Genomic DNA, 21,402 nt, shown 5'->3' with positions numbered 1-21,402 from the left:
AGCACAGAAACGTCATGTTATTTTTTATTCATTACAAAAAAAAAAAACAGCTGGCAGCTCCAGTCAGACCAGTCGGCCTCGCCGTGCTGCTGCACACGCTCGGTTTCCCTTTAATGAAGCAGATCCTGAAACGAAGCTGGGAGGTACGGAGGTGAAACTGAAACAGGTTCCTCTGCTCGGCCTGCAGGGACCGGCGGATCCGTGAAGTCTGACAGCGTTTAAAGGTCAAAGTTCAGACGCAGCAAAACAAACGAATCAATCCAAGAAACTGAGATCAGCAAAAACAGTTTAATTCACCCAGAAAGACATTTACACACGTTTCACTTCAGGGGGCGCTCTGCACATTCAGCGTGGCCAAAGTCTGAAATGATGAGGTCACCACGTGTCACAAAGGTGCACGAGCTCCTCGCAGCAGTTTGTAGATGATTTAGCTCCTTTATGATCAGGACACGCTACAAGAAAAAATCAAACTTGGCAATAATCACTCCAGACGTCACAACTGATTCATTTTTCATCCCAGAAAGAAAAAGAAAAGCGGTCACCGCAGCGCGCTGCTAACATCCACACGTTTACGTGGCGTGTGAGCAACGCTGCAACTCAAACAAGTAACGTTTGCTCACGTATTTGTGAAGAAAACCTTTTATTTATTAAACAAACAAAGACTTTTGGCGTACTCGTGACTTAGCATGCTAACAGGCGACGGTGAAAAGCCACGGCGAGTTTGAACCTTCACCTTCGTGCTGGATGTCCGTAGATGCTAACAGGGTTTGTTTCGGCGTGAATAATACCGTCTGGTGTTTTTGATCATTTGAAATCCACCACCATAAATCAGCACCGATCAGCTGATCGATTGGGCAGGTCGGGTTTTTTTCCTTCAAAACAGGAAGTCCGGTTTCTACATCTCATCGGCGTGTCCCGGTTTGGCCTGATCGCGCCGTCCTCCTCGGACCGTCGACTTCTGGCCGAGGGCGCCGGGTTCCGTCTGCTCGGCAGTAACCACCGAGCCGTTTCCCGACCGGCTCCCCTCCGTACCGTCTGCGGCTGCGTGTTCGTGGTTTTCTGTTGGTTCTGGGAGATTCGACGTTCCCTCAGGAGGTTTTGATTGGCTGAGAGCGGGGGACTCAGACTGCAGGGACGTCGCACCGTAGGCGTCGTCTGAGGTCGGCTGAGAGGACGACGGATCCGTCAGGATGTTTCTGGAAATCACTGGAAAGATGAAAAAATAAATCATGAGTCCAGCGGTTTGACGTGCCGAGGAGAAAACGCGACCGAAGTTATTCCTAGGATTCATTTTCCAGTCTCTGAGGCAACATTCCTGCCACACCGACAACATGAGACCAGGATTTACCGCGTTTACCTGCGTCGCCATATTTACACAGCGAGCGTCAGGAAGCGCTCGAGCGCCTGAAGAACTATTTTTATTTAAAATGTTCAATCCTACAAACTCTCAGCTTCCCCAAAAGCCTCCATCTAAACCCTGTGCTGCCATCACAGATGCTCAAACAGGAAGTGATGTCATCAGGGACCAACCTCCTGTGGGTCTGTAGTCGTCGTCTGCACGGTGGCGGCTGAACGGGCTGAAGCTCGGCAGGATGATCAGACCGAGAGAGACGAGGATGATCTGAAGACACACGAGGAGCAGGGTCAGAGTGTGTGTGTCTGTGTTCCTGTCTAGCTGTCATTGTGAGGACCGAAATCTGCATTCTACTATACTTGTGAGAACAGTCACTTGTGAGGACACACAACCCGGTCCTCACAAGTCTGAAGACATTTTTGAAGCTCAAAATGTGGTTTCAGTGTCAGGGTTACAATTCGGTTATGGTTAGGTTTAGGGTCAGCATTCATTCATGGTTAGGGTTATTAAGGTCAATGAAGGTCCTCACTAAGATAGCTGAACGGGCTTGTGTGTGTGTGTGTGTGTGTGTGTGTGTAGGAGCAGAACTAAAACAAACAAACAAAAACAAAACAGACTTCATTCCACCTTAACGGGTTTAAGGTGGTCGTACCAGTAGGCAGGTGCTGGTCTGGGCTCCTTTACTGACCGTCTGCTTGATGAGAGACTGAAGCTGCTGCAGCTGAGCCAGCAGAGAGCTGAGGAGCAGGAACACAGGGGCTGGTTAGGGCTTACCTGAGCAGGTGAACCAATCAGCAAGCAGCAAACTCAGCAGGAAGTTCAAGAAGAAACTAAAAAGTAAATCTGACTGTTTCAGACAGACTCAGGTCCTCGTGACTGAGCTGTCCGAGGTTCACATTTAAAGTGAGAGCACAGTGCCCCCTGCTGGTGGGAGTCAGAACCACAGGGAGGTCTCCCTGATGTGGATGTTTCTGATCCTGTTTGTGACAGAAGTGTCTGGAATAACATGTCTGTGGTATTCATGTCACCAAACTGTGTGAGATTACAATAAAACCTACAGAGTGTGAGCTCGACATCGTTCCCTGTGTTTATGTCACAGGAAGTGACCTCTCTGTGACCTCAATAATCAGCAAAGCGTGTTCATACTTGTTACGTTTCTCCAGCTGCTCCACCGTCCGCTGCAGCTCTTTGTTCTGCATCGAGCACGCCGCCGCCCTGTCAGCGCACACACACACACACACACAGGTGTTACCATGGGGACCTCTGTGCAGACTTGAACAGGACATGAAGCCGTACATGTAAAGGTTATTTACATCACCGCTCACACAGATGTAACTCTGCCTGTGAGGCTGAGAGCTTTAAAAACACGTTTAGCGCCGTCTTCGTTAATGACAGTTTAACGCCAGTAACCCGGCGACGCCGCTCGGTGTCAAGGCGTAACTTTCTGTCGCTCTGCGGTTTCATCACCAATACAACAGGTGGCACTGAGGTTTCTCTAAGCTGAAGAAGTCGCAGGAGGAAACACAATATGGGGCGGGGTTTGTGGTCACGACGGACCTATAGCATCGATTTAACACACAGCTGTGACTCCCTCATTACTCTGAACTAGGGCTGGGCCATATTATACCGTTCACGGTAATACCGGTATAATGTTAGGCAACGATAGGAAAATGAAATATCGCGATAGAATGGGAGTAAAACGCGCATGCGCAGTGCCTTTGTTTTCATACGCACATGGCCGATTATTGAGTGAAACAGATGAACCAGAATTGGTTTGTAAAAATGGTGCAACTTCAGTGATGTGGAACTGGTTTGGTGTTTGTCCGTCAGATACACAACAAAGCACATTTTTTTGCAGAACATGCAAGCGGCCGTCGTTATTGTCGTATTTGTCGGACTAAGATGCTCTTAAATCTGGGAGTAATCTGGGTCCTAAACTCCGTATGCTTCAGGTCAAACAACACTGCAGCATCACTTAGAGTTAAAAACTGTCTAAATTCTTTCATCTTTAATAAAACGATCAGCATTGCTGCTTTACCAGGTGTAACTATGAAGTTTAACTTCCAGGCATCCATGAAAACAAAAGTTATTACATTTAACGGAGTTAGAAGTTAGCAGGAAGCTAGCGGAAGTTAGCTCGCTAGTTTCGCTAGTTACCTAAGCATGATATAGCATGTTCTGACTGAGAGATTTCTGAAAAAATTCAAACGTACAGCTCTGCTATCACTTGCAACATAAATGAAGACAGGAAACTAAACAGCAGTGACGTTTGTAGGGTTACTGAAGTTGGGCTAGCTGGTATATAATGATGTGCTACGTGATCGCTAGCGACACAGCTATGTTAGCATAACATAAACAGTGAAGCTGGAGGACGAACACTAACACTTTTCCACTTATAAAAGTTAACGTGAAGGTTCCTCATGGTTAGAGACAAATGCAATCGCATGGCAGGATGCTGTAAACGGACCAAACTTCAGTCAGGAGAACAACTGAGATAATCCATCCACAATACGAGGTTAGTCATTAATATACTGCAACAACATGGGAATAGAGCAGCTGCCAGAGAATTCAACATTAATGAATCAATGGTACAGAAGTGGAGGAAGCAAGAAGAATGAGTTTAATAAAGTTTGATTTATCTCACTGCTTTGTTTCGCTTAATGTGCCTTATAATCCCGTGCACCTTATGGTCCGAAAAATACGTACTGCACACTGCAGTTTAATGTTGCAAAGCACCTCTTTTTAACTTCAGTGGATATTATACATGGTTATGCTCAGGATATGTCAGCCCATTTCTACTGGAAATGCCTTTTGGTTTAACTTTCAGCAAGGAATTTGCATTTGCACTGTTACATTTTTATAAAGCTTTAATGTACATAAAAACCAGCTTCTTGTTTAAGTGAAAATAAATGGAAGGTTGTCTTTTTGCGCTAGTAATGTTGTGGAGTTGTATTTTGTCTCGCATCAATTATATCGTCAGTTATATCGTTATCGCAAATTTTCAAATATATATCGTGATAAATATTTTTGGCCATATCGCCCTGCTCTAGTCTGAACCCACAACAAAAACACATCTGAGCCGCTCTGGCTGACACAGAGCGAGCCCCTCCTTCTCCTGCTCATAGCAGCCAATCTGCAGGTGAACGTGTGACAACGCCGCCCTCATCCAGCGTTAACCCTCGTGACGCGGACTGCGACACTGGAGACGGCTGAAGTTCAGCGGGGTCACGACCCCTGGAGGATGGAAGGAAGTTCAAATTGAAAGTGAGAGCAGATAAATGAAGGCGGGGGGGCGAACTATCGACTCGCTGAAAAAACCTCACAACACGTCTGGAAATGGAGTCTCTGTCAGCGACGCGGCGGCGGTCAGCTGGCCGGTTACCTGCTCTCCAGCCCGTCGATGTACTCCTTCCTCCGCCGCCGGCTGTCCTGAGCCGACTGCTTGTTGCGGATCTTCCTCCGGACCTTCTTCAGAATTCGCTCCTCGGCCTGTGAATAAAGTTCGGTTCAAAGTCAGCAGCGTGCACCTGACACAGAAACGCGGCGGCCTGAGAGCATCTGTGCACCCGACCTTGGTGAGGGGGAGGTTGCTGGGCAGCGACACGCCCTCCTGGGTCAGCAGCTTCTGCTCCTCCTCGGTCAGCTGAAGATCCAGGCACAGCTGCAACACAAGAAGAAGAATGAGTCGTTAGGGCGGAGCCTGACGAAGGACAAGGAAAAAAAAAAAAAAAGGAAACAGAGGCTCACCAGGTCGTCGTCGAGGCTGGGAGGAGGGATGGCGAGCCGCGGCGCCGAAACCACAGGTAGTTCGCTCACGACGCACGAGTCCGACAGCAGCAGCTGAGAGCTCCACTGATCTGCAGAGAGAGCGCACCACCGTTAACGACGCCACACCTTCCTGTTTCTGCCGCGCTTACATCACACTGTCGATTTTTTCTTTAAATGGGTGGAGTCATAGTTTTTGGCTTCACACCAGGTCGTTTAACAGGAAGCTGAAAGCTTCAGTCTCGTGCCGTGAACGCCACCTAAAAATATTAAACAATGATTTAAAATCATCATCGTTCCAAACTAACCATGACGTCACCAGCAGGGGGCAGTGTTTCATCCATGTGCAAAACCAGCTCGCAGTTTCACATCAGAACGAGTTCGTAATTAAATTCAATTAACTTTGTTCATGTAGCGCCAAATCAATCGCTTTATATTGTAAAGACCCTCCAAACATAGAGACAAACACTCAAGCACTTTGGCGACAGTGGGAAGGAAAAACTCCCCTTTAACAGGAAGTAACCTCCAGCAGAGCCAGGCTCGGGAGGGGCGGGACCATCTGAGGGACCACTGAGCTGGGCATCATCTGCATAGCAATGAAAATGTATGCTATAGCTTCTGTTAATACTCACACGCCCCCTGGTGGAGACACCGGTACTACACTAAAGTTGGACTTCAGCTGATTCTCAGCATGAATCATCTGCTGATGCTTTAATGAAACAAACTTCTTTAAGCTCAGTCGACACGAGCATGAAGCTAGCTGCCGCCGCTGAATGTCGCCTGATTCGTCGAATCCTGAACGGCAGAAACAAAGCGTGGCCTCACCGAGCTCAATGGAGATGATGTTCTCCTGTCCAGCTCCAGTCTTAGCACCGCCCAGCCCGCTGATGTCATAAACCAGCTGGTAAACTGTCGTTGGCGCCAGCTGGGTGCCCGCTGCAGTCACCGTGGTGACAGGACTCTCGATGGCGGGGTCCTCGGAGATCCCGCTGTCGCTCTCTGATGACGGGTCAGCCGGTGGCCCGCTGGGAAACACCTCGTTTGGATTGACGGCGTGGAGGACGTCCTCGGAGTCGCTGTCATTGAGAATCTGATGAAGGTCACATTTTACACAGTCACGAACAGCAAGGCCACATCAGACATGGAAAAACTCGCCGCCACTTCAAAGTTTCAAATAAACACTTCCTCTCTGAGTGGTCATGTGATCACAGACACTCACACACTCGGGGTCCACCGCCCAGTCCTGCAGGGGTTTCTCTGAGCCGGCCGGGATGAGCTCTGAGGAGGAGAACGGACCGTCGAGCTGCCAGCTCCCGGATGCCATGACGCCGAGAAACAGCTCCCCGCTCTCTGCATCCATCACCTGCAGACACAGGTTCACACCTGGATCAGTACCAGACAGAGTGGGGGGAGGAGGAGGAGCTAGAGGCGGACACTGTATGGGAAAGCAGAGCAGAGGTCACAGCTGAAGCTCTTCAGCTCGAGTTCCTGAATACGACACCTTCGCTGTTCTGAAAGCCTGAGAAGCTGCAGCAGTGTGCAAAAGGCATCTGTGTGGGTCACATGACCTAGCAGCAGCTGACAAACAGACAAAGCAGGTGTGTGTGTGTGTGTGTGTGTGTGTGTGTGTGTGGAGAGCAGGTAAAGCAGCTCTGAGGAGGACATCCTGGTAGGCACACACCCAAACGCACACACACCTGAGCTGAGACCTGATAGGCTGCCAAACGTGTTTCTCCGCAAACAAGCCCGACCTGTCCCACGTCTCTTAGCTTCCAAACACGACAGCGAGGAACCTGCAGACTGAGACCGCCTCCGATTTACCTGAAGTCACATGAGCTGATCAATAAAACAGCCTCACGGGTGAATCCAAGTCGTGCTTCAGAGGGAAACACTCCACCCAGCCAGCCTCAGCTGTACCCGCCACACCTATATCATCACCTGTTGTCCCAATTATGGTCTAGCAAAGGTCTTCCTGTTAGACTGTACGTAAAAGATGGACACAAGCTGCAGTCCAGCAGTGAGGTGATCTCTCAGACCCTCAGGTTAAAACTTTACAACATGTTTACAGCCCGCTACGGCAGCCTGCGAGCGCCCAAAGAAACCACAAGGACGTTTCTCCTGCAGACTGAGGGCCATTGGTTCATTGGTCGTTGGGTGGCTGCAAACAACCGATGACATCAACAATCAACGCGGGACTTCAACCAGCGGTCAGTGTCACAGCAGACGTGTCCATCTTTGATATACAGCCTTTGCAAAGTCTCAGCTTGAGACGAACGACATCACAACAACACACCAGGTGAAACGCTCCAACCCAGAGCACGCTCGCCACAGCCAGGGTGGAGCAGAGCTCATCCAACCGGGCTCATTCACTAATGAGGTCCCGGGTTGAGGCGAGACACCCAGAATGGGATTACTTTAGATTACTCAGTCAGAGATGAAGGTAAACTCACCTTACCTCCAAAACAAATGGTCCAAGCTCCTACTGTCTACCCAGGAGAGGGTCGAACTGAGCATGTGCAGACTCCCACTGGTCACACCTGCAGTGACACTTATGACTTCTCATAACCGCACAGCACACTCCTGTACTTTTACTGTAACAGAGTACTTCTAAACTCAGTACTTTTCTCACTCTTCCTCTTTGTGTGCCATTCAAAAACTTTCCAGCACTCTCCAGGCGCGGTCCCGGTCGGACCGGAGGAGCAGCAGAGGATACTCACAGCTGACACACGGAGCTCTGCTGTTGTCGTTTCCGGTACAAACGCTCCGGATCTTCATCAGCGGTGCTCCTCCTCCTCCTCTCTCTCTCTCTCACACACACACGGACCTTCGTGTCGCTTCACGGTGGAACACGGAGTCCAGCTGGCAGCTCACAGCCTCCTCCGCCTCTGCGCATGCCCGACTTCTTCTTCTCTTCCTATAATCAGGCAGACTAAACAGAGCCCTCTGCTGTCTGAGGGCCACCAACAGGAATGTTAATAATATTATTATTAATGTCATTATCATAGTAATAATAATAATAATAATAATAATAATAATAATAATAATAATACATTTTATTTGAGGGCGCCTTTCAGAAACCGAAGATCACCTACAAAAGAAAAAATGAAAAGGAAAATAGTTTTAAAACTATATAAAATAAGTTAGAATTGCAAAACAAAACTTGACAACAGATAAAATCAGCACTAAAGCGAATTAGCCAGTTTGAACAGTGAGTTCAAATCTGCAGCAGGTTGTTAAAGGTTAAGAGTTGATAAAAATGACTCCGGTCTGACGTGATTTACAGCGTCATGGAATATCCAATGACCGTGCATCCGGTGCAGGAGCCCACCCTGGACAAAGATGGAGGGATCGCTTCCATCTGCAGCATGCAGATGTTCCACGTGTCCCTGGACCTGCTCTCCTGCCTCTGGGCTCTGGAGGTTTGAGGCTCTGCTGAAGACGGCTCCTCTGACGGTTCCCGTGTTATCAGCCATCATATGACTCTGTGTCATATGGGGGGGGGGGGGGGGGGGGGGGCTAAGGTGTTCCTCTGTAGAGATGCTGAGAGGAGAACCGACTGATTTGGACCTAAGAGGCCTGACCCCACACTTCACCCACATGCCCATCCTGACGGCCACGAGAAGCATTTTCTCAAAGTTAATCTCACAGCAGCTCAATTCACTCTGACCACTACCTGTTGAACCTGAGCAGCAGGTCAGAGGTCAGAGGTTGCTCAGCAGAGGATGTAGAAGCACGAGTGTGATGTGTGCCTCAGGCTGAAGCAGCAGAAAACCTGAACATCTGTAATTACGAGCACACTGTTCTCTGCGAGTTGGTCAGCACCTGTGCCGACATGTTTGCTTCTCCAACATGAGGCTCCTCCCCTTTGTTTTTCTGTTCATTTTTATTAGTATTTACAAGTCTAAACCAGCAAACCCAACCAGAGCCCTGCTCCTAAACACCTGCCCCGTCACCGTGACTGCAGCGCTGGCACTTCACCACCAGGTGTGACTGTTTGGTCTCTGAAGGTTTCCTCTTACAGGTAACTCTTTAAATCTCACACCTCCACCATCTGATTGGATGCTGATGGATCCTCTCCTGGTGAAATCCTCGGCAGAGGGCGTGGCTTCAGAAGCTGCATTCACAGTCACCCGAAGTTCTGCAGAAGTGGAGTTTGAACAGTTTGAACTTTACGCACCTGCAGAAAGAATTTTACATGTTTTTAATGCTGAAACAAAGCTTTTATTCTGAAAATCTGAATCAGTTTTACCACTAAAGCACTCAGAGACACAAACGATGATAATCTGACAGATGAAACTATCGCTGTGAGAGGCGAACGCTGTCAGCACTCCAGCCCCAGCTGCAGGGGTGTGGATGCTGAACGCAGCCCTGAGCGTTGGCTGAGCAGACAGCTTTCTGACCTCTGGACTCTCCAGAAGCTTCGCAGAGGAACCGTCGACCGCTCTCTGCAGGTGCAAAGTGCTTCAGAGGTTCTGGAGACCGAAGCGTGCAGGAAACACCTCAGGGGCTGAAACAGGACCAGGATGTCTGCAGGAGGGGAAGCAGCTGATGTGGTGTACTGCCTGGCCCAGGAGCAGGACTTCCAGCAGGTCCCAACATTTTTCCATTAATAGTCACATGACTCTCTAAAGATCACAGGTCAGAGTGCGAGATGTGAACTCAGGCTGAATGCACAGGCTGAAGCCACTGATAGGACGACTGACCGCGGCTGCTCGAGCGGTTCTCTTCGCCTTTATGGCGTTTGCTCCATAAAACATATGAGGTGAAGGAGTGCACACCGCTGCAGCACGCCGCTGAACAGCTTTAAAAAACTTTGAACATCACATAATTTACTGCTGTGACTAACTAAAAAAACCTCATGGCCTCATTTCCTGTTTGCTTCGGCGCTTTGTCATTTCTCACAGGGACAAAGGACACACATGAATTGCAGGAGTCACAAGTTAGAATCGATACCTGAAGAAAATCTGAGCAGTCAAATAAAATCACAGTGATAAACTCTGAGCACCTCAGACAGACGACGCGTTCAGAGCTGATTTAAAGGTCTAAAGGGGTCTCCGTGGGGACAGACAGAGGCGTGGACCCTTTAGTTTCAGGCGAGGGAGGTTGCTGGGAGCAGCGACGACCTCTGACCTGTGGTTAACCTGGGAGATGTCGTGGAGGTGATTGATGGAAGGCTTTAACAGCCAAACTTAAAATCAGTGCTGAGCGTCACGGACCCGTGTGTCGTCGTTTGCTCTGCGCCAATTAGAAGTTGTCTGTATTCTGACGTCTGTTTGAGGCGGAGTCAGGAACGCCCAGGTGTCCTCAGAGCGTCGTTCCTAACAGAGCCCGTGTTGTCCCGCAGGTCCTGAACATCTGCACGCCTGATGACTACAACGGGCTCGATTACATGGCCGCCTTCTTTCACCGCTGGCTGCAGGAGCCTGGACGCGTCGTCTTCATCGCCCGGATCGACGGCAGAGTGGTGAGGCGTGAAGGCGAGCCCTGAGGAAGCAGACCGCAGTTTTCATTTCACGGCTCTGTTTTTCTACACTGAGCTGCATTCTCCATCTCCCTGCAGGTGGCGCTGGAGTCTGCGCTCCTGGTGGATGGCGGTCAGACGGCAGTACTTCAGGGGCGCAGGGTGGTGTCCGATCTGAGGGGCAGCGGCATCGCCAGCGCCCTCCAGACGCATGTGACCAACTACGTCCGCCGCTACTACCCAGAAATCTCTGCTGTGAGGCTGAGCCGAGGAGACAATCCTTCAGTGAAGACGCTCGCCAAGTACAGGCTCATCGCAAAGGAGGTGTGTCACAGTCCACCGGTTTGTGATTGTGACCAAAGTTGGTGATAATTCTTCATCACAGCGACGTCGCGCAGCTGTTTGCAGAAGCTGATGCGTCTGTTCGAGCGGCGCCGTTCCCTTTATTCTGACCGTGCTGTGCAGAAATGCCGCGTCCTCCTGAAGCACGTAGACTTTCAGTTCATGAACGTCGTGGTTGAGAAGTAAAGCTAATGTGTCGATATTCATAGGAAATGAATCAAAGGGTTTTTAAAAATAAATAACGACTTGAATTAATTTATAATTACTCTCCTGTTAGGACTGCAGGACCGGCACAGTGTCATCACACTGACGTTTGGTCAGAGATCACCGCTGGCTTCTAGTTATTGCAAGGTGGCCTTTGTTGTCGTGGTTACCGTGATGCTGCAGACACATCCTAAGACTGAGCGTGCTCTGAGCACTTACAGTTGAAGAGTCCGCCTGGTTTTTCAGCCTGGACTGTAAACGATCCCTCCGTGTCCACTGAATGGAAACTACAGATGTGCGGTTCTTAGTTTGGCCTCAGACTCGTGACGGGGGTGAAGAGCACACATGCCACGTGATTGGATGATGGACTGGATCACAGCATGAATAGTCCGGTTGCATGTTGTGACCAAGCCTGAACTTGGACTTGTTTCCCGAGCGACTGCGATGAGTCGAACCAGAACAGGTAAGTAAACCACAGACTCACCCCGTCCTCTCTGTCGCCCCCTGCAGGCCATCTTGTCTTTGTGCTGTGAGGCGGTCAACCTGGGCTCCTTCATCACTGAGCTTCGATCCAAACATCCGCTCCACGCCGACTCCTCCTGTGGTCCGGTCACGCTGAGCTGGCGGCAGGCTGAGACGCTGGTCCTGTCCGACCACGTGGTTTCCAACCTGCTGCCCGGCAAAACCATCATCAACGACTGGGAGCCCTTGAAGCCGGTGGAGGCCAACCTAGAGGTGCTGCAGCGCAGAGGCCTAACGTGGATCGTAGACCGTGAGTTCGAGCCCGCTGCCCTCAGTCTGGGCACGCCACCGTATGCCGTACCCTACCGCCACAATGCCATGCGCCTCAACATCAACATCTTTGGCCGCAGTCTGACATCGGTGTGCGCCGTGTTTCTGGCACAACTGGAAGCTTTCCTGCCGAGTCTTAAAGGTTACCTGGTCTGCCACACCTACGTGGATCCTGGGCTGTGGGCGGGCTTACGTCAGTTCTGTCAGAACGATGCAAACGTGTCATTTTTTAAGGACTACTGGGAGGAAGTCATACTGGAGACAGACCTCTGACTGGCCTCGGTGTGACAGCTTGAATGCTGGCGGATATTTTGACCTCTGCCAGGATTCCTTCAAACACTTCCAAACCTTTTGTCCTGGATTCCCAGGATCCCGTGAGGTTCCACATGCAGGTTTAATTAAATGTTATAAGTTTGTTTAGAAGCACTAGTGTGAGTTTTAACAATTCAATAGGAAATCATCATCGTCACTCAGAGGTAACCGCTAGCAGCTGAGAGAACCTCGGTTCTAGGTCAGCTGCTAGAGGTTGTTGTGGAGTTTCAGCACGTTTCAGATATTTTCCATTCTTCCAAACGTTCATAAGTCACGTGTGACAATCGGGAAGGTTTCTCTGTTCTTGGAGGATTGAATTGGCTTTGTGAGGACTGTCTTCATCCTTGAACGGTTAACAGCGGTGCCTCAAATGGCTCCTCGCACTGACGCGTACCTACGAGAAGAGTTTTCTCTGCTAAACAAAGCTTCGTGTTTAAATCTAAGACACCGTCTGACGGACATAAAGTGATTTTTACTGTCTGCGTGTGACAGACGCAGCAGTGTTGACAGGCTTGTCTTTGTGTGGAAGATAAGGTTTGTTTATGATCTCATGTGATGCACCTTTACCTGACACACACCTTTATGTTCACCTGCTGACCCACGCATGAAACGTTCTTAAAATTCTGACTGTCGATATGTAATCACCAGGTTGTTGCTGCTTGAATATAAATAAAATCAGATATTTGAATCTTGATCTGGCTCTGTGGTCTTTCTGAGTGCCTCGCCCTGTAAATCCACCGAATCAGGCGGGAAACCCATCAGCTGACCTCGCCTCTGGGGGCAAAGGTCAGTTTCTGGAATCGTCCGAGTGAAGTGAGAAGATATTTCTGTTTCTGTCCTCCAGCCACTTTTTACACATGCACACTTTACAAGGTGAACTAAAAGCTAAATGTTTGTCGATTGAGTCTCGATGTTCCTGCAGGGAGCCAAAGACGGCTCGGACTGGACGGAAACGACAAACCTTCAGATTCCCAGAATCACACTGTTCTTTCCCACATTATAAAAACCTTTCAGACGCTGTGTTGGATTTCTACAGCGTTATCGGAGAGCTTTAAAGGTGGTGAACTTTGAGTGTGGGCTTCTTTGTGCTTCTTGGATTGTGGTGTGTGTTTTTGTGTTTCCCTGGTGTCCACTGTGGAGTTTACTCGGTGTTGTGAAGGTTCCTGTTTGGGTTCTGACCGAGTAGAAAAGTCCAGAAAAGCATCATGTTGTAATCAGCCACACCTGCCACTCATTAGAGATCACAGAGGAGTCGCCCCCTGATGGACAGAAGAGGCAATGCAGGTTTAAGGAGCTCTGTCCATCTTTGTTTACAGTCTGTGGTTTAGTACTTTGGCTATTTCGTGTGTTTCAGTCTCTTTCTGTGTTTCTGCATCTAAATGAAGTTGATAGTTGGACGTCTGGATTTTTTCATAGTATCTGTCTATCCTTGTGTATAATTTAATTTTTTCACTGTGATTGGTCCTAAATTTGAGGTCATCTGCTTTGTTTTTTATGGTTTTTCATGTAAATGAAGTAGATTTTTAGTCATTTTGAAGTTTTGTGGTGTGGTTTCTGGTATCTGTGTCTCAGTAATGATTTTGGATCATGAGGCATTGCTTCCAAAGGCCAGGACGACTTTTGTTTGTGCTTACTGTGACCTTTGAGCCCGAAGTTTTCACAGCTGCTCTAACCACAAACAGCTTAACAGACGTTTTACTGCTGCCAGAGTGCTGACTGCAGCATTGTGTGATTTATGTACCAGTGAAGCTTCCACAGTGTCACGCACACAGTCACTAACAGGCAGTGGCGTTTGACCTCTGACCTCCTGTGATTAATGAGTGATGGAAAGTGACACTAACATGGACTCTTGGGATTCCTGTTAAGCTACAAAGTCAGCAGCTGGAAGGATCCGCCTCCCGCTCCAGCTGAGTGAAGTCAGAAAACGACAGGGGATTTCGGCCTTCAAAATAAAAGCCTCACGTTTAGTTTTTGAGAAAAGAATCAGTAAATGCCTTTGTGTAGGCTGAGAATTAAAAATAAAGATGAACATGAGCTTCTGACAGTTTTCACTGCAGCAAAATAAAACCACAGCAACTTTTTTTAAACAACAATTTATTAATTGAATAAATTAAAGCGCATCAGGAAAATAAAGCTGAAGACGAACGTTCACTTCAGAGGAGAGGAAGGCTCTGCTCCCCCACCAATCAGCAGTCAAACGTTTGGATCAATAGGATCAGGTGTGACAGAGCACCTGTGCTGCGAACCCACGCACAGATCCATAAATATTACAGATCAATGATTAAAAACGTAAGACGTGGCTCGTAAAAGGCTGAGATGAACTCAATTACCCTTTTCTGATTGACTTACCTGATTGACTGTTATTGATGACTGATCATCGAGGGTAAACATGAAGAAAATCTGTGATTTTTCAACATAAATGAAAACTTTAGCGTTATGACGTCACATACATGAGGGACAGGAAGCGTTTGATGGTCCGGGGTCTCCTCCTGCTGGACCCAGGACCGAACCGGAAACCAAACACTGACGGGCTTTTATTTTGTAAAGAGGAAATGCGGTGTTTTATTGCGGAGCGCTTCACAGCAGCTCCCTCACGAGGCGGGATCAGCTGGTGGGAACTGAGTCACCACTTCCCGGAGAGCAGCACCGAGAGAAGCTCACGCCGCCGATCAGCTCTGATACCGAGAGCCTCACCTGAGCGCGAGCCCGCGGCTGAACAGGTAAGGGTGTTTGGACACCTGAGCGGAGTCTGTGCGCGGGACCGTGATCTGCTCCGGAGTAAAAATATTCCGTTACCTCGGGATCATCAGCGGGAAACACACGATGGTTACCACGGTTACGCCTCCATGACTCACAGACTGCGCGTGCGCACTAACTAAAACCCCTTTAACGTCTGATTAGTTGCGCGAGGAAGAGTCGGTGCACATCTTTATGACGTAGCAGATGTTACAGCTGTGGTAAATCTGCGCAGCTGCTTAATATTCGGTTATTCGACTCACCAGCAGTCGGATACAAACTGATCTGACCTCTGACCCCGTGCCTCAGTCTGTAAACATGTTTGTTTCTGCCTGACTCGCTGCTGCCCCTGCGGCACAGCAGAGGAACTGCAGGGGGACCGCCCACTCCGATTTCAGACACGTCCTGAAATAACGTGGAAATCCCCCCCAATCAGATCAGACCCGCCCCTCCGTCTGAGCCACTCACACCTGCTTTCAGTTAATCCGCCTTCTTCACCGCACTTCCTGTCAGCGCGCCGCTGCCTCTGTTTGCTGCTCTTATCGATTCCTGGGGTCACATGACTCATGGCGCTCTGCACATCACAAACATCTCTGTTTGCTGCATGAGCTAAACATCACACAGGAAGTTCACCCCAACGCGAAGCTTCTTGAAGCTTCATTTGCTCTAGCAGGACACCTACTGGACGTAAAAATAATAGCTGGCATGAATTTGAAGAGTGTGGCATTTTGCACACAGCCTGTAAATGTCAACAACAAAAGGAGTGTGTAACACATGTATATTGTAGTGATGGCAGTATACTGTGTATATTTATAGTGGCAGTATGGAAAGACAATAAAGACAAAGCACAGATATAAATATCACACACGTAACTTATTACAGCTGTATAATATTGTTATATCATTTAGTAACATTACTGCATGCTATATTATCATTGCATTTGATGGCTCACCTGGTCTTGCTCCACAATCGGTGTTCCTCTTATTCTCATGCAAAGCTCTGTAGTGCCTAAGCATGGATGAGGTGTTGTTGTTATATCCCAGCTCCCTGGCACATAGCAAACACTTCACCTTGTACAAAAGTAACGACAGCTCAACATAAATTGTATTGCACCATCAGTATCATGAAAATACATCTTCTGTAGAAATTTACATACCTTGTTGGGAGGAATAAGATCAAAATGTTCCCACACAGGGGAGGACATCCTCCTCTTCTTAGCTGGCTCCATTCTCTCCTGACTTTCTCTCCTCACTCTCATAAACCTCCAAACGGTCTCTAACTCTCACTAACCGCAACTCTCCATCAAACACCCACATTTTGAATGAAGTCTGAGGGTTTATATCGCTGTCATAGCTCGCGGCAAAGTTCGAACCACTTCATGAACCAGTCACGTGGTACAGCCGGGCAGCGAGGCTTCGGACGTCATCATTTTCAGCTCCTCCCATAAATGAAGCAAGCCTCGATACGCGCTTCGCGGAAACGCCCCCTCCATTACTCGACACACGCTCCGAAGCCTCGATACAGAACGTCACATCACTAGGTTAAACTTTAAGAGCACCGTCCTCATGCTGACTGATTGTGTGTGTGTGTCTGGCTCAGAGCAGCCTGTGAACATCGCATACGTCAGGTTTCATCGTCAGCTGCTAGGAGTACGTAATGCGTTAGTCTTTGCAGACTCACAGGTGTGATCCAGGCGCAGCGCCGCAGTTCGCCCGTACCTGCAGGAAACCATCATTCAAATGAAACATGTGTCTCACTGTGTTGTTCTTCCTCTGTCTGACAGACTCTCGTCCTCAGAGCGAGTCCACGGTTGCGGTCCGGTCCAGAGAGCTGACATGGCTGTCGCAGGCGGAGCATCCTCCTCTGTCCTCGTGTCTTCAGCAAAGGAAACGGCGGCGCTGAAGGTGAACCCGGCTGACGTCCCTGCCCTGGAGATCAAACTAGGAGCGCTGGCGGTCCTGCTGTCAGTCACGCTGCTGTTCGGATTTGCCCCGCTCTGCATCGTCCGAGGGGCGGGGCGCTTCAGCGTGCAGCCAGGTAAACTGAGCAGATAAACGTTTCCAACATCGGTTTCTGTGTGAGGAGGTCAGAACGTCAGAAAGAAAATATTTGGACTGGGTGGCTGAAATCAGCCGTGCTCATGCTGGCTTTGCATGGACAATTCTTCTTTTGAGCATGGTGTTCTGCAGGTCAGAAACACGCTCCTCCCACTTTCAGCCAACGGTTTTCCAATTGGCCATGCCTCCTAAAGGCAGGTGGGTGGGGCTTCACATGCTCTGGTAGTAAAATACATGAGAGGAAGTGGGGAGACGCAGGATAACGGGTTTAGGTTTAGATCCCGCTGAGCCCGAAGCCACGCTCGGAGCTCCAGGATTAGTCTGCAGTGTTTTCATCTCACAGCTCGACTTCCTGTTTTCTCCTAACCAGCTGATTAGATGTGACGTCGTGTGATCTCTGTGCAGTCACTCGATCAGCTGCAGCAGGAGAACATGAATCCATGAGCGCTGCTCTGCAGGGCTGTTACACGACGCCTTTCAGGAGTCTGACTTTCTGTTTGCTTTCAGTTTCAACCTCTGGCTCTGCAGCAGTGTGATTGATCCGTGCGATTGATCCGTGTGATTGACCTGTGCGATTGATCCGTGTTATTGATCCGTGTGATTGACCTGTGCGATTGATCCGTGTGATTGATCCGTGTGATTGACCTGTGCGATTGATCCGTGTGATTGATCCGTGTGATTGACCTGTGCGATTGATCCGTGTGATTGACCTGTGTGATTGATCCGTGTGATTGACCTGTGTGATTGACCTGTGTGATTGATCCGTGCGATTGACCTGTGTGATTGATCCGTGTGATTGATCCGTGCGATTGACCTGTGTGATTGACCTGTGTGATTGATCCGTGTGATTGACCTGTGTGATTGATCCGTGCGATTTATCCGTGTGATTGATCCGTGTTATTGATCCGTGTGATTGACCTGTGTGATTGATCCGTGTGATTGACCCGTGTGATTGACCTGTGTGATTGACCTGTGTGATTGATCCGTGCGATTGACCTGTGTGATTGATCCGTGTGATTGATCCGTGCGATTGACCCGTGTGATTGATCCGTGTGATTGATCCGTGCGATTGATCCGTGTGATTGACCTGTGCTGTCCGTGTTGCAGATTTAAGGCGCCTGCTGCTGAGCTTGATCAGCTGTTTTGCTGGAGGCGTGTTCTTCGCCACCTGCCTGCTGGACCTGCTGCCCGACTACCTGCAGAGCATCAACGAGGCCTTCAGCAGCGCCGGGATTAAGGTAGGAGAGCGCACACGCTCACCTGAGCACACGTTAAAGAGGCCTGAAGAGAAACCGCAGGTAAAGCCTCACCGTCACGCTCAGAGATGCTTTAACGTCTGAGCTGGCTGAGCCCACCGATCCTGCTCTCAGACAGTGATGTAACTCTGGATTTAATAAAAAACAGCTTAAAGTCAAAGTTTCAAAATCCTGTTTAGCGCCATCTTATGTCCGCACGACTGTGACGTCATGTGGTTGGTTGTTAGCTAACTCGTGACAGGATCGATAACTCTGAGTAAAAGCTTCAATGCTGCAACAATGAGCTGATGTTAGAGCGAGGCCTGTCTGTGGCAGGAAGTGACTGTTTGACTCGCTGCACTCGAACAGACAATGTTGGTGTTTGTAAAGCACAACCTCCGACACTCCAGCTGTTCAGGCCGGCTGCACCGAGCCTGCAGTCAGCGGCCACGCAGATGTTGGCGAGTGTTTTTGTTTCCCCACCACAAACAGTTTACTGCACGCGTGTCGCACCACAAACATCCATTAGCACGTCTGCAGGAAACCCCTCTGGGAAAAAAAGGAAATCTGCAATAAGCACAAAAATAAGTACTTTTAAATAAATAATAAATATTTAATATTATTTCTCACAATTGTTGAATGAAGTTTATTTATAGATTTGGTCATGTCGGGCCTCCGTAGAGCTCGTTGCTGGAAATTCAGTTTGTCAGCGTTGAAATGCTTTTATTTTGAAGCAGCAGCTGGTTTATTTCCTGTCCTCAGAGTTCGCCACAGCGCTCACAGGAAACTGAGCGAGAGGGAAGTGAAAACGTTCAAACTCAGAGAGGAAGAGACACAGACGCTGAGCCGTCCGTCACTCCTCTGCTGTCTTAATTATTCAACATTAACATTTGTTTTCTGAATGTTTGGAGCTAATAAAGTCCGACAGATGCTTTTAATTTTGAGGACAAACGTAACAAATTTGAGTTTTTTTGACATTTTATTGACGATGTTGGTTTTTTGTTTTTAGAATATTCACATTTTTGGGACATATTTGTAGTTTTATTTTTATGTATTTATTTAAACTTGGAGGATTTAAAAAAACCTCTACAAATTTGGACATTTTAATGAATTCTTATGGTTTAATGTCATAAATAAATCTGGCATATAAAAATCATATTTGGAGATTTAAATGTAATCCGGTTGAAGCTGCATCTCTGATCATGTATGTCATGTGTTATTGATCGTGTCCATGGCGATGAGAACGTTCTGGAGTTTCTACTCTTAACGTTTTATTAAATATTGACGTTTTTTCGATGATTTATTCGGACATTCAGATCTGTGAACATTTAGGTCTTAGTTTTGGACCCTGGAGATAAATCCAGATGTAGGTATCTCAAGCTGACTCTTCTTCTCCTCCTCCTCTTCCTCCCTCAGCTGCAGTTCCCCCTGCCCGAGTTCATCGTGGCTATGGGCTTCTTCCTGGTCCTGGTCCTGGAGCAAATCGTCCTGGCCTTCAAGGACCAGACGTCGCCGTCCCCGGAGGAACGGCGCTCTCTGCTGGTGGACTCCAGCATTCAATCCAACGATCACCGCCGCCGGGGCTCAGCGGACTCGGACGGTCACTTCCACGTGGACTTTGGTTCTCAGTCCGCCCTGCGCGCCTTCATCCTGGTCTTCTCGCTGTCGCTGCACTCGGTGTTCGAGGGCCTGGCGGTGGGGCTGCTGGAGGAGGGGCAGGAGGTGCTGGAGATCTGCCTCGCCCTGATGATCCACAAGAGCATCATCTCCTTCAGCCTAACCGTGAAGCTGTGTCAGGCCCGGCTGCGTCGCTCCGTGGTGGTCGGCTGCCTGCTGCTGTTCGCCGTCATGTCGCCGCTGGGCGTCGGCCTGGGCGTCGGCCTCACCGAGACCAAGACATCGCCGGGGCACCAGCTGGCCCGCTGCACGCTGGAGGGGCTGGCGGCGGGAACCTTCATCTACATCACCTTCATGGAGATCCTACCGCACGAGCTCGCCGCCGGCAGGAACCGCATCACCAAGGTGGCCATGCTGCTGGTGGGCTTTGCCATGGTGACCGCCGTGCTGTTCATCAAACTGTAGAGGCAGACGGCGAGAGGGCGAGCTCCGTGTGCGACTTCAGAGACGTCGCATGGTTCAGAGCTTCATTAGGAACACGTGTTTAATTTTTGTGACGTTAACGAGAGACGAAGACTTAAGCCAAAGAGAGACGGCGCGAGAGCGCCAGGGGGAGGAGCAGAACAACCCCGCAAACCTGATCCGTTAAAGTTTCGTGCCCTCCTTCGAGGTCTCCTCTGACCGCCTGCAGGGTTTGACAGAAACCCACCAATCAAACCCCCTCATGAGCCGCACCTGGTGACAGCGGGGAGCGAAAACTCCCTTTTAACAGGAGGAAACCTCTGGCAGGCTCAGGGAGGCGGGATGAAGCTAAGGAGCCGCAGCAGGCGATCGAACACCCAGGGAGGGAAGAAGTGCATCATGGGAAGCAGGCTGGCCTGCTGCAGCGCTATCTCAGAGTTCAGGGTGCAGCGGGAGAGCAGCCATATTTGATGGCTAATAGAGGCGTAACGGCAGGTCGTCGAGCTGTTCGAACTTCCTGTTTGGCAGCTTTTATTGGAGGTTCCAGGTGGAGACGCTTTGGCTGTTTAGTTACATCGAAGAAACGACCGACGGAGCAAAGACCCTGATCACATGACCGATACTCCGACCTCCTCGTGAACAAAGTCCCAAGGAAGGCCTGAAGTGATCGCCCAACCACAAACCTCCAATGTGCTCGCCTCAGAGGAGCGTCCCAGAGGAGCGTCCCAGAGCTGCGCCCCAGAGCTGCGTCCCAGAGCTGCGCCCCAGAGCTGCGCGAGATTTCAGCTTTTAGAACGAACGCGTTGCTAAACAAGGAAAACCTTCAGAAATCTGACTGGAATGTTTGGAGGCGTCGGAGCCGGAGGAGAGCATGTTTTCGTGGAGAGCTCTATTTTAACTGACAGCAGGATTCAAACACTTGTTTTTTGTAATAAAAGTATTTTTAAACATGTAAATTTACTGTAATCAAGTTTGTATAAAATCATGCAGAAAATAAACACGTGTGTTTGAATGTTTATTTCATGAGACGGCGTCCTGCAGCCGCACAGCCACGGGTCAGACGGA

General features: G+C 49.2%; 3 protein-coding genes across 9 annotated transcripts; 2 read left to right on the top strand and 1 right to left on the bottom strand.

Annotated features, from left to right (window-relative positions):
- Nucleotides 1–269: 269 nt before the first annotated feature.
- On the bottom strand, nt 270–15,710 carry creb3l4 (cAMP responsive element binding protein 3-like 4). 5 transcript variants are annotated; one of them, XM_085472511.1, is made up of 12 exons: nt 15,437–15,710; nt 8,170–8,207; nt 7,575–8,069; nt 6,339–6,482; nt 5,945–6,209; nt 5,102–5,211; nt 4,926–5,015; nt 4,737–4,843; nt 2,501–2,569; nt 2,007–2,091; nt 1,531–1,621; nt 270–1,206 (listed from the first exon to the last, which is right to left on the bottom strand). In XM_085472511.1, exons 4-12 carry the CDS (start codon nt 6,477–6,479, stop codon nt 896–898), a joined length of 1,269 nt encoding a protein of 422 aa, XP_085328637.1. In that variant the 5' UTR covers nt 6,480–6,482; nt 7,575–8,069; nt 8,170–8,207; nt 15,437–15,710; the 3' UTR covers nt 270–895. The 5 variants fall into 5 exon arrangements, with proteins under 5 accessions (XP_085328637.1, XP_085328638.1, XP_085328639.1 ...); XM_085472512.1 differs by lacking the exon at nt 15,437–15,710 and having other exon boundaries at nt 7,570–8,069; nt 8,170–8,191; XM_085472513.1 differs by lacking the exon at nt 15,437–15,710 and having other exon boundaries at nt 7,837–8,069; nt 8,170–8,191.
- On the top strand, nt 9,418–12,924 carry LOC146699540 (histidine N-acetyltransferase-like). The gene is made up of 4 exons (XM_085472521.1): nt 9,418–9,708; nt 10,464–10,583; nt 10,680–10,904; nt 11,637–12,924. The coding sequence occupies exons 1-4, from the start codon at nt 9,643–9,645 to the stop codon at nt 12,189–12,191; spliced, it is 966 nt and encodes a 321-aa protein (XP_085328647.1). The 5' UTR covers nt 9,418–9,642; the 3' UTR covers nt 12,192–12,924.
- slc39a3 (solute carrier family 39 member 3) lies at nt 14,675–20,410 on the top strand. Of its 3 annotated transcripts, none has more exons than XM_085472517.1 (4): nt 14,675–14,950; nt 16,750–17,003; nt 18,131–18,261; nt 19,675–20,410. In XM_085472517.1, exons 2-4 carry the CDS (start codon nt 16,802–16,804, stop codon nt 20,338–20,340), a joined length of 999 nt encoding a protein of 332 aa, XP_085328643.1. In that variant the 5' UTR covers nt 14,675–14,950; nt 16,750–16,801; the 3' UTR covers nt 20,341–20,410. The 3 variants fall into 3 exon arrangements, with proteins under 3 accessions (XP_085328643.1, XP_085328645.1, XP_085328644.1); XM_085472519.1 differs by lacking the exon at nt 14,675–14,950 and adding an exon at nt 15,834–16,615; XM_085472518.1 differs by lacking the exon at nt 14,675–14,950 and adding an exon at nt 16,603–16,648.
- The last annotated feature ends 992 nt before the right edge of the window (nt 20,411–21,402 follow it).

This window comes from Copadichromis virginalis, linkage group LG11, assembly GCF_057382275.1.
Source record: "Copadichromis virginalis isolate Kocher_CV1m ecotype Utaka linkage group LG11, C_Virginalis_male_GT1.1, whole genome shotgun sequence".
Lineage (NCBI taxonomy): Eukaryota > Metazoa > Chordata > Actinopteri > Cichliformes > Cichlidae > Copadichromis > Copadichromis virginalis.
The sequence above is the reverse complement of the archived record's forward strand: the minus strand, read 5'-3'. Positions and strand labels throughout refer to the sequence as shown.